We start from the raw sequence: 12,094 nt of genomic DNA, 5'->3' as shown, positions 1-12,094 counted from the left end.
TGTGCGAAAAGTCGATGCCTTTTGGTCTGCGGGACTGAAAACAGACATTGCCAATAGGCTGGGGTTTGTTTTCTTTAGGGACAGACCCCAGGTATCCCCTCAGTGGCCTCACGTGTTTTGCCGACACGGACTACATCTCCCATCAGGCCATGCGCACTATAAGAAGCCTTCTCAAGTGGAACCGGAGCATTGTGGGATTGGATGAGTCTCAAGATGGACAACCGGGATGTTGCAGGTAACAGCCCCCGCCTCCCCTGAAGCGCCCGTCTGGGTCCGCGGGGCTGTGCGTCGTTTTGTTCTCCTATCGGGTCTGCCCCGACCCACCGGCCCCTCGCCTCAGCCCCTAGGTTGTCCCGAAGCGGCGGCTTCTGCATCTTCCCCGTGTCCCGAGACCCCAGACCCAATTGCTGCCCCCACCGCCGGGTTTGCTGTGGGCTCCCGGTATTCCGTAAAGGCCGCCCCTGGGTCGGCCGTGCTCTCCCTTTCCCAAGTAATCGCCTTCAGGACTGTTCAGAGCTCTGCTCCCCGAAACAGCAGCAACCTTGGGCTGTCCTGCTCCCCTCTGTTCATAGCAGCCGTGGTCTGGCCTGTGTCCGCTTTCTGAAGAAGCTGCTTTTTCGAACTGATCTAGGACTCGCTCTACACACTTTCTCCGTCTTTTGAGCCCCCGCTTTACCACAGGTCTTGCCCTTCCCTCTCTTCCAACCCTAGCGCCCCCCCCCCCAACTGGGATGCATTCACCTGCCCATTCAGCAAATACTGTGTGTGCTAGACACTATGCCAGGCACTGGGGATGCAGTGATAATCCAAAACGGTCCTGCCATTCTGAGGGTTATTTTCTACTGGGCCGTCAGACAATGCACCCAGTGGAAATATTTACAGAGACACAGGTTATAATGATGTGAGAGAATGGGGGTGGAGGCTGCTGATATTGGGTGGTGAAGGAAGGCCTTTTCGAGCAGAAGACATTTGAGATGAGAAGATGTCAGCTATGGGAAGGCCTGGAGGCCAGAGCTTTCCACACAGAAAAGCTGAGGAGTGACACACTCCACTGGGATGGAGCCAGTGCAAAGTCTTTTGGGTGCGATGGGCTTGTCATTTTGAAGAATGTCAAGAATGAAGTGGAAGTGAGGAGGGAAGTCTTTCCTGACAGGGCTCTGAAAATCAACTTTCAGAATTTGGATATTTTTCTGAGTCCCATGGGGAACTTTTGAGTGTCTTCTGCATCTCCACACTTCCCACCCTCATCTGAAGGCACCATCATCCTCCAAGACACCATCCGAGCCTCCTTGTTGGTCTCCTTGCTGCTACCATGCTCTCTCTCCAATTAATAGTCAGAATGATCTTTAAAATACTGTCTGTCAGCTTAATACTCCTCTGTTATTCCCTAGAGCCCTTAAAGTGAAACCTAGACTCCTATCTTGTACTCCCACCTCCATTCCTGGAACAGTCCACTCTGGCCACACTGGGCCCTTGCTGGTCCTTGCATATACTAGGCTTTTTTTTGCCTTAGGTTTTTGGAACTGCTGCTTATTCTGCCCAGATAGCTCTCCATGTGGCTTTTCAGGAGGCTGGCTCTTTATCTTTCTGGTTTCAGCTTAAATGTCTTCTCTTCTTTTCTAACAGTTATTTTCTGACTGCCCTAGCTGTGTAGGTCTGTTATTCTTCTCAGCCCTTTTTTGGTTTCTAGCAAAGAGCTCTTATTAAAATTTTGCAGCTATTTTTTGGTTGTAAGTTTATTGCCTTCTTGGCCCAAGGTGAGACCCACATTGGTAGAGATCCCTTCTCTGGTTGACCAGAGCACCTGGTATATTAGCTCAGTAAATATTCATGGAATAAATGAAGAAATAGACATTTGAATGGCAGTTGGTATAGGCAGCAGCAACTGGGCTGCTCCTGTAGCAGTCACTGGACATGTTTATGGAGCAAAGACGATTTCTGATATGCTTTTTTCTCCTCAGGAAAGGCTAACCGGTGGTTTGGGGTTGCTCCTCCCAAGTCTGGAAAAATGAACATGAACATCCTTCACCAGGAAGAGCTCATTGCTCAGAAGAAACGTGAAATTGAAGCCAAAATGGAGCAGAAAGCCAAGCAGAATCAGGTGGTCATCAGCCCTCAGCCCCCACATCCTGGCGAGTAAGTGTCCCCTTGCAGCTGGGCTGGGGTCTTAGAGGGTTACCGGCAGAGTGTTTTATATTCAAGAGGAGTCAGGATATTCTTGCACCTGGCCATAACCTGATGATGCAAGGAGTGTCATAGATACTCTCTTTCAGGAGGCTCAGGTGGCAAGAGAGAAACGAGGGGTGTGTGAGCTCAGAGGATGGCCTATCTTTATTCACCAGTTATTTACTGCTGACCAGCTGTGGGCTAGGGACCAGGGATGTGGCACAGAACAAAATCCCAGACTCTCATCTCTACCCTTATGGGGCTCACGGTCTATTAACAAATAGGGTGCCAGTTCTACCCTCAGAGCTACCAGTGGGTAACATGAAGCAGTGTGTTCCCTGGTGCTGCAGCCACTGTTGGGGCCGAGCAGAGGCTCTGTGTTCTCAGAGCCAGCCCACTGAGGAAGCAGGGGAAGGCCTATCCAGCAGAAGGCAGGAGGGGAAGAGAGCCCCTGTGTGTCAGGTGGCTCAAGCCGTTGCATGAAAGGGGTTGTTTCAGAGCCAAGCAGGAGGTAGATCAGGCAGGGTTTCCTCCTGCCTGTCTTGAGAAATGCTCAGGGCACCCAAGAATTTTGAGCAGGGGTGGTGTGATTAGGATGACAAGATCTAAGAAAATCGGGCTGGAGATTGACAGTCAGAGAGACAGGCTTCTTCCTCTGGGGTCTGAACTATAGAATATGTTAAACCCTCTACAGAGCTGTCCCAGCTCCCACCTTTTCTAAGAATCTGTGGCATGTCATTGAGGGCAGGACTTAGACCTTATTCTTATGGGAACCCAGAGCCTGGGATCTCCAAGGCATTCATGAACGTGGAGACTGGATATGGAGCGATCTGTCAGTTAGTGGGCTTGTGGGCTCTTGCCCTAAGGTTATGGAAGGACTTGCACAAGTTGGGAAGGATCTATAGACGTGCTTCCAAGTGGGTCTCCTGGAAGCAGCTGGATCCTAGCACCAGGATCAGGCAGCTGAAAGGGAACATCAGGTGGGTGGGTGCATAATACAGGCAGCTTTGGAAATAAGGTTATTTTCTTAATTGTAAAACCATAGAACAACAAGTGTTAGAATTTCTCATTGAAGAAATAAACATATATTCCCCTTCCGTGTCTTTGCTTTGTTTCACAAAGTTGTGATCCATTTCATGTGCTACTTCCCCCTCAACTTTTTAAAAGAAAAGTTCTCTGCATTGCAACTCTTTAGAACCATCATAGTTTATAAGTTTTATTCTTATTTAGATATAATTAATATGCCATGGAATTGATCTTCTAAACTATACAATTCAGTGATTTTTTGGTATATTCACAATGTCATGCAACCATCACCAATATCTAGTTCTAGAACATTTGTATCATCCCAAAAGGAAACCCAGTACCCATTTGCATTCACTGCCTATTTCCTCCTTTCCCAGCCCCTGGCAGCCCCTAATTTACTGCCTTTTTTTTTTTTTTTTAAAGATTTTATTTGTTTGAGAGAGAGCGAGAGACAGAGCACAAGCAGAGGGGAAGGCAGAGGGAGAAGCAGACTCCCCACTGACTAGGAAGCCCCATGTGGGGCTTGATCCCAGGACCCTGGGAGACGCTTAGCCAACTGAGCCACCCAGGCACCCCTAACAATTTTTAATTCAAATATTTTTTTGACATAAATAGGGCCATACTGTAGTTGTTTGGTTTTCTTTGGTGCGGGGGCTGGAGGGGAAGAGGGAAATGGGGAGGGAGAGAGAGAGAGACTCTTAAGCAGGCTCCATGCTCAGTGCAGAGCCCAATGCTGGGCTCGATCTCACAACCCTGAGATCATGACCTGAGCAGAAATCAAGAGTCGTATGCTTAACCACCCCTGTAGATGTTGTTCTATATCCTGCTTTTTTTTGTTTTTCTTTCAATGTTGTACTTTACCGCTTTATCTCTCAAATTTTAAGTTTTCAGGGCTGCTCCATCTGCCCTATGGAAGTCCTGTGATATATTTAACTAGTGCTATTTGTTGATTAGGTTGTTTCCATTTTTAGTTCATTACAACAGATTTTTAGAAGAATAACACTTTCTAGATTTTTAGAATTTTTAGAAGAATAATACCTAATTTTAAAGGAAAAAGGCAAGGCCTCTGGGCTCCCTGAGCCCTTACCAATTATTGGATGTGTCAGTATAACAATAACTAATAATAATTATAATAATACGATGTGTAATATATAGTAATTACAGCTTATAAATATATAATAGTTGTAATTAGTGACAAAATTGGGAGTGTTGTATGGTCTTGAAAGCAGTATATAGGAGGAATTTCTGAGGTTTGGGGCAGGAGGGTATGTTATAGTAGAAAATGGAAGAAGTAGGATATCTACTATGATCATAGCCTTATTTCCTTCTGTTTCTAAGTTAGGGGACACATCAAAGAAATAGACCAAAGAGTTAGTAGTGGCTGTTCTGAGGGAAAGAGACTCTTTTGGATGTTTCCCTTTGCTTTCTATTTTTCTATGTTCCTGTTTGCTCCATAATAAACCTCTATGGTTTTTACGATCAGGAAAAATGAATTTGAATTAGACATTTAGGCCCCTGGGTTTGCTTTAGTGCTGACTCGTTGAAAATAAATATTTAAACATACCTTTTGCAAACAAAAGAGAGAGTAAAAATAATAAGAATATAAAATTCCCCTTTAATTCTTCTCCCAAGAGATTGCTTTGGGTGTTTTGCTGTGCACCACAGAGGCTCTGACTGGCTCAGGCCCGGAACTGCAGTCACACGTGGGTATAGACACACAGGCCCTGCCTTGGAAATCTCCTGTCTAGCTGAGAAGACAGACATGGGAGCCAGTAACAGCCCAGATGATTAGTTAACAAATATGCAGGTGCAGGGGGAGCAGGTGCTTCTGAGCTGTCTTGTTGGAGATACTCTGTGAACCTGGAGGGTCGATATACAGGTAGCGATAATGTCAATATAGACACTATTGCTTTGACTAGCACCAGATGATTCCATTTTACTACGAAGGCTGCTCTGTGCACTCAGTAGTCCCGAGACATCTTTGGGGGAGGGTTTTGGGTCCCACTAGGTGAGAACGTGGGGTGGGTGTGGGGCTGAGATGGGCGGGCAGGCCCCTGCCCCTGCTCTTGTGGCTCACCCTCTCTGTCCTCTGTCTCGGGTCTAGAATTGCGAATGCACACAACTCTTCCGTTTCCAACAAGTTTGCTAATGATGGCAGCTTCTTGCAGCAGTTTCTGAAGTTGCAGAAGGCGCAGACCAGCACAGGTGAGTGCTGTCACCCTCTTCCTGAGCCTCCCTCTGCTGGGGCGCTCCCTGCTGGCTCTCTCCTCCGGGGGTCTCTGGGCGTCACAGAAATAGCAGGTCCCGACTCAGACTTATTCCTCTCATCCTACATTGATTGGGATGAATTCTGTTCATCCCTACAGTAAATGATCAGGGGGAAGCATAGACCCAGCCTTCAAGGTGCTTACCCCATAGGAGCAGAGACAGAGAAGCCAGGCTTCAGTCCAGGGGGTAGGGGCCTGACTAAACATGCCCTGGGTGTTGGGGAATGTCATCGAAAAGATGTGCCCACGAGTTGACTGGTCAGCTGGACCCTGGCTGGCACTCAGAGGCTCCTTGCCCCCTCTCCTGTGCTTGAAATGTGGGCTCCCCTTGTCCTTCCTGTTCCCAGAAGCTACTCCAAGTACATAGCCTTGAGGTAGTGATGTGGTAATGAGAACATCTGTGAGTATATGTGACTGAACCCACTTAAGGTGTCCGTACACTTTTAAGATTTGGCAGGCGGGTGCGGGGATCCATTCATTTTGCTGCCGCCCAAGACAAGCCTCATGTGAAGTTCCTTTTGCTTATTACAACTGCTACTTACCAACCTGGAGTGTTCTGCCTTTTTCATTGGTCTCTCCCAGCTCTCTGAGTATGGGGGTCAGTTTCAGATTACACCAGGGAAGCTCCCTGGAGGGTTACAAACCAACACCAGGGCTGTGGGACCACAGCCTGGGTTAAAGCAGGGTTCGAAGGATGGAACCCCATCCATAGGTGGGAGGGCCACGTGGCCCATGGGAGCTCCATGGGTCATGTGAGGTGCGAGAATCCCTCACTGCAGGAAGTCTACCCATATCTATGGTTGTGCAGTTTACCAATCAGCTTAATTTTTTAAAAATTTTATGTATTTCAGAGAGAGAGAGAGAGCCTACGTGTGCGTGCACAAGTCGGGGGGAAGGTCTGAGGGAGGGGCCAAGCAGGGAGCCCGACTTGGGGCTCCATCCCAGGACCCTGAGATCATGACCTGAGCCAAAGGCAGATTATTAACTGACTGAGCCACCCAGGCACCCCTCTTAATTTTGTTTTTTAAAAAAAATTCATTTATTTATTTATTTTATAGCATGTGCATGGGTGGGGGTGGGGCAGAGGGAGATGGAATCTTAAGCAGACTCCCGGTTGAGCAAGGAGCCAGCAGTGGTGGTGGATCTCACAACCCTGAGATCATGACCTGAGCCAAATCAAGAGTCAGATGATTAACCGACTGAACCACCCAGACGCCCCTCAGTCAGCTTACTTTTAATGTAAGAAAGTTGCTGGCAAAACAGCTGACTTTCAGTCTTGTCAGTGTCTCTAGGAAACAGCTAAGAAAGTTAACCTAAGACCAAGTTCACCCATAGAGGGGGAGGAAGGACTGTGTCAGTCCTTCACTGCAGGATCTTAGGTCAGGAGCTGTGTTTGAAAAGCCCCGAATAGGCTGTCTCCAGCTTGCCACCGACATTCAGGGGGAATGGTTATAAGCTCAGGCTCCATCCAGAAGAGCTGGCACATCCCTGGGCTTTGGGCGCAAATGTTAGGGAGTCTTTGCCAGAGCTGCTGCCTGCAGAGCCCAGCCTTTCTTCTCCAGGCTGGGTGACCGTGACAAGTCTTTCCTCTCTGAGCCTTAGTGTCCTCCTCTATAAAATGAGGATGGCGTCCTCTCTGAGGACTCACCCCTGCCAGTCACCATGCTGAAAGCCAAGGACTCAGCCCTGCTTAATGCACTCACGCAGCATGGTGAGAAGATGGGGAAATGTGCATCTCAGACCTTGAGCATGGGTGTCTTTCTTTCTATCCCAAGATGCCCCACCTAGCACGCCCAGTGCCCCCACTCGAGTACTCCCCCGCACCGGAAAGAGGCCCCCTCTCATCAGTAGCCCACCGGGCCAGGTGAAGAACTATGTGCATGCCAAGCAGCTGCCTGTGGCCAGCCGCCCAAGTGTCTTCCAGTCTCCTGATGAGGATGAGGAGGAAGACTACGAGCAGTGGCTGGAAATCAAAGGTAGGGTGCGGGAGCTGCCACCTTCCTTTGACCAGCGCCCCTCCAGCTTCATGGGTGGGACCCATGGTCAGCGGGGAAAGTGTGGCTAGTGGTGAGGGGCCGCCAGCCCCCCAGGCTGAGCCAAGGGCCAGCATGGGACCCTCCAGGGTTGGGGTTGAGTGAAGAAAGGGGGTGGGGAGCAGTGAAAGGGAAATGTGGAGAGGCTACAGACTTGTGGACTTTGTCCTGGGAGCCGTGGGAACCATCGTTCACCTGTGTGGGCCGGTCTCCAGCCAGGGCAGGGGCATTCTCAGAGGAGCATTCACTTGTATCTCTCCTTGTCCCAACACGAGAGGGAGAGCTTCCACAGCTCCCCTGTCTGGGTGCACACTTTCTGAGCCCTTTGAGAACCAGAAGCGCCTCTTCCCATTGCGGGTTATTGTCCCCACCAGTTTGGGCCAGAGGTACAAGCCCATAGGTTGGAGGGCATGCTCTCCTGCCCAGGGGAAGGGTGGTCATTTTTCTTGGAAAACCAGTCCAGGCCCTATAGTGTAGGAGGGTGGGGGTGGCGGTGGTGGTGGTAGCACTCCCACTGTGTCTAACTCCCATCTGCATTCAGAACAAGGCCTCAGTGCCTCCTGAGCCATGTGGAGGCCTGGGCCATCTCTGCCCCAGATCAGCTTGCACAGTCCTGTCACCCTGATGGTGAGGGTGGATTGAAGTAACCATATAGTTATGCTGTGACAACCTTCAGACTTGTTACTCTCAATGAGTGTGCTGGCTTATGGCCATGCATCTGAGCAGATCAATGGCCAACCTCTGTCAGGATGGAGCCAGGGAGGGAGCTGTTTCCTGAGGTATCACGGCAGCTCTGACAGTACCCTACTGGGAAGTAATGCCTTACAGGGGGCTGTGAGTGTTTCAAGGTCATTGAGGCCTCTTATGGCCTGCTATTGACATGGCCTCAGAAAAGCACCTTTGTTTGTAAATGGCAAGCAAGTCAGGGTCATTGCCAGGCAGTCAGGAAGAGTGTAGGCTAGGGGGAAAGGTGGCTACAGAAAGTCCCTACGACCTCTTCAGAGTCCTCCTCAGGCCACAGGTCCCTGACCTCCTATCCCCCAGCTTCCTGGCAGCCAAAGCAACAAGGGGAATAAGTTTGGCTGCAGCTTCAGTGTCTAGCTCTGTTGCTGAGAGCAGTGAACATTCCTAGGCAGTGGCAGGGAGAAATTTCTCCAGGGGGTTCTCATAAAAGGGACATGAACCATAAATTGGCCTACAGATGCCTCAGGAACAGGCCAGCAATGAAATAAAAAAGCAAGTTCCACGCGGATCAGAGGGAAGGCTAATACAAATACAAAAAGAACGTTTCTGTAGCTCTGTTCACTGTAAAGGCCCTGAGGTAACGATTAAGCCTGTTGCAGTGAGCGCCCCCTGGCACCCAGATCGTGGTCTGGAAACACACTTTCTCCCTCGTGGACACCAGGACTTCTTGGAGAAATGGCTGGCTCTAGGTCTGGTCAGGAAGTATATGAGATGATCCTGGAGCACCCTCTCCCAGCAGATAGCCAGGAGGCCATCAGAGACTCCTGGGGTCAGGCCCAAAGGCCTAGGGAGCCAGGTTGAAGAGGCTCTACCAGCCACAGAAGGGACGTTTGAGCTTCTGTGATGACATTAATTGCAATGGATTGAAACCCACCTGATATGTTTAAAATGGATTGAAACTCACTCAATGTGTTTAAGTCAGAGTTTGTAATGATACTTTAAAAAGGAATTTGTCATCTTTGAAGGGTAACAGGAAACCAATATGTTAAATTGAACCCTGGTAAATAAAAAGAACTAAGCGTTTCAGAAAAAAAGGGGAGACTGGCTATGTTTTCTGACGTCTCCCTTCCAGCCTGGGAATTGGCTTGGTCTCCCAGAGGCTGCTACACTTCTCTCCCGGCCAGTGTGCCTCACGAAGACTGTTTAGACTGCTTACCCCCTCGTCACAGTGCTTTGTGCTTGGACCCAGGACACCCGACAATCTCCCGCATTTCACCCTCTTCTCCCCCACCCCTCTGTCGTTGTGGTCCATAGAGAGAGTGTGCCTGTTGACTGTGGGGTGTGTGAGTTGAACCCCAGTACTGACAGCCTCCTTAAAGTTTCACCCCCAGAGGGAGCCGAGACTCGGAAAGTGATAGAGAAATTGGCCCGCTTTGTGGCAGAAGGAGGCCCCGAGTTAGAAAAAGTAGCTATGGAGAACTACAAGGATAACCCGGCGTTTTCGTAAGTATTTCTGGGAGGGGAAGGCCACCACTGCTTAATGTGCTTGTCACACAGCAGTACATGTGTTCTTGTAAAACCCTACTGGTTACTGAGGCTGGTCGGGGCTGGGGCACTTGCTTGTGCGGGCCAGATACTGGTCTGCGTTTCCAAGTGCTTTCTAACCCGCACCAGAGGGTTAGGTGTGCTCCAGTGTGGTACAGTGGCTTAGTCTTGGACTCCAACAAGGTGTCTCTGCTCACCAGCTTGCTTTTGTTTTGTTTTTGTTTTTAATGTTTTTAAGATTTTACTTATTTGAGAGAGAGAGCACAAGTGGGCAGAGGGGCAGAGGGAAAGGGAGAGACAGACTCCCTGCTGAGCAGGGAGCCCCATGCAGGGCTCGATCCCAGAATGCTGGGATCATGACCTGAGCCGAAGGCAGACGCTTCACTGACTGAGCCACCCAGGCACCCCACCAGCTTGATTTTGCACAACATTCTTCGGAAGCTGCTTGGGTCAGCCCATCCCCGCTGCTCACCTTCCTGTCTGTTTTGCGAAACTTCTCTCCAGGTTTTTACATGATAAGAATAGCAGGGAATTCCTCTACTACAGAAAGAAGGTGGCTGAGATAAGAAAGGAGGCACAGAAGTTGCAGGCATCCTCTCAGAAAGGTAAGCGGGTGGAGGGGGTGGGAGGTTCTGGGGAGGTGTGTGGACAAACCATATCCCATGTGGAAATGAGGTTCTGGGAGGCTCTGGTGCATGGGGTGGTGCCTAGGGCCCAGCTCTGTGCCCTCTTAGGCAGCCGGGGTCACCCTGGGGACGGCATTGCCCTCTTCACCAGTGGTCTGAGGTGAGGAAGAGTCTGAGGGCCAAGGTCAAGGTTATTGTTATGTTCAAGAGCACTGCTCTGTGCAAGTATAGGGAGCAGAGGGATGGAGTGCTTGTCTGTTGGTTCTCGGTCATTTAAATAAGTGTTAACGAGCTTTTGCTGTCCGTCTGGCTCTGAGGACCTAAAGACGAATGTGCCTGACACTTGGGGAGGGGAATAGAGGACAGGAGGGATCCGCTGGTGAGCTCCTGATGGATGGGATGAGTATCAGGGGAGGGGGAGATGCTAGCTGGTCTCCAGCCATCATGAAGTAAAATCCCAGGCAGATTATGGTGGGTGGCAGGGGCATCGATGTTTAGGCGAAACACAGTTCACAGAGGTCGGTATGTTTTGTCTCCTGCCGCCCTGTGCCCTGACCTTCTCCCCAAGAGAGGAGGGCCAGGCCCACTTTCATGTGTGACCTGGATGGGCAGCCTCTGACAAAGACTGAGGTGGGGCTCCCGTCTCCCCTCCGGCCTGGATCCAGACCTTCTCTGACATTCTGTTCTACGATCTGTGGGGTGGGAAGGGGCAGGGTGGGGGCAGGGGCTCAAGATATATTGTAATATTAACTCTGGTATTTGGTCCCAGTGCAGTAATCTGATTCCCATTTGCCTGTTTTTCTTTGCATTGTTCCTAAAATAAACCCCTCTTGTTGCCCATGGGGTTCTTAGCAGAAATTAGGCTGTTGGGTGTGGTGAGTTGAGCTCAGTACTGACAGCCTGCTTAAAGTTTCACCCCCAGAGGACGAAGAGGCCAAGAACCTTGCAGAAAAGTTGGCCAGGTTCATAGCGGACGGGGGTCCAGAAGTGGAAACCATCGCTCTCCAGAACAACCGCGAGAACCAGGCATTCAGGTATGAGGGGAACTAAACAGGGAGACGACCCCACACACACCCTGATCACAGCACTGCCACTCCTCCATCTCCGGTGGTCTCAGCATGTCAGAGTCCCACAGTCAGAAGGTGGCGGGGTCGGGCCTAGGAGTTCCAAGCCCAGCTCTGCCACCCCATGGGCAACTACTTGTCGGAGCCCAAATCATCTCTGAGGCAGGCATGCGGGGACCCTTGGGGTCTTCTGTTTTCAACGTGCCTCGTGAAGAAAAAGTCTCTAGTGCTCCCCAGGCTCCCTCTGTAACAGATGGCAGCCCTAGGCTAGGAGCAGGCCAGGCTCTTGGGCAGAAACTCCCAGAAGTGTTGTTCACTTTGTGCATTTGTAGGGTCAGACCTTTCCAGTGAGGGAGTGGCAGGAAAGTGGGAATGTGGTACCTTAGGCTCTGTGAAGTGGGAACCTCAGCCTGTACACAGGTTCCACAGAGGGCTTAGGACAAGCAGCCTGGCTTCCCTGCTGTCTGCAGCCATGCAGCCACATCCCAGCCCCTCAGGCTGGGTCTGTGTTTACCCCATTCATTCGTTGCGTGGGTTCAGCAGCACCTCTTTGCTGGGTGAGGTTTCTGGGGGGCAGGGTGTTGGAGTGGGGGTTGGGCAGTCATGCTGCTGGGTAGGGACCAGCAGGGGCTTATGAGGTGGATGCTGAAGTCATTTTTGGCCATGAATAACACAAATTCCGA

At 50.3% G+C, this 12,094-nt stretch overlaps 1 protein-coding gene across 1 annotated transcript in view; it reads left to right on the top strand.

The window, feature by feature from the left end:
* Positions 1-84: 84 nt before the first annotated feature.
* The window catches only part of SUGP1 (SURP and G-patch domain containing 1), a 28,562-nt gene continuing 16,552 nt past the window's right edge, over positions 85-12,094 (top strand). Inside the window, exons 1-7 of the mRNA XM_002912746.4 lie at positions 85-235; positions 1,962-2,136; positions 5,297-5,397; positions 7,235-7,435; positions 9,556-9,679; positions 10,226-10,326; positions 11,258-11,381. Of these exons, the coding sequence (XP_002912792.1) occupies positions 202-235; positions 1,962-2,136; positions 5,297-5,397; positions 7,235-7,435; positions 9,556-9,679; positions 10,226-10,326; positions 11,258-11,381 (860 nt within the window). The 5' untranslated portion in view covers positions 85-201. The remainder of the gene's footprint in view (positions 236-1,961; positions 2,137-5,296; positions 5,398-7,234; positions 7,436-9,555; positions 9,680-10,225; positions 10,327-11,257; positions 11,382-12,094) is intronic.

The sequence above is a fragment of the Ailuropoda melanoleuca genome, chromosome 4, assembly GCF_002007445.2.
Source record: "Ailuropoda melanoleuca isolate Jingjing chromosome 4, ASM200744v2, whole genome shotgun sequence".
Lineage (NCBI taxonomy): Eukaryota > Metazoa > Chordata > Mammalia > Carnivora > Ursidae > Ailuropoda > Ailuropoda melanoleuca.
This window is presented reverse-complemented; position numbering and strand designations above follow the sequence as displayed.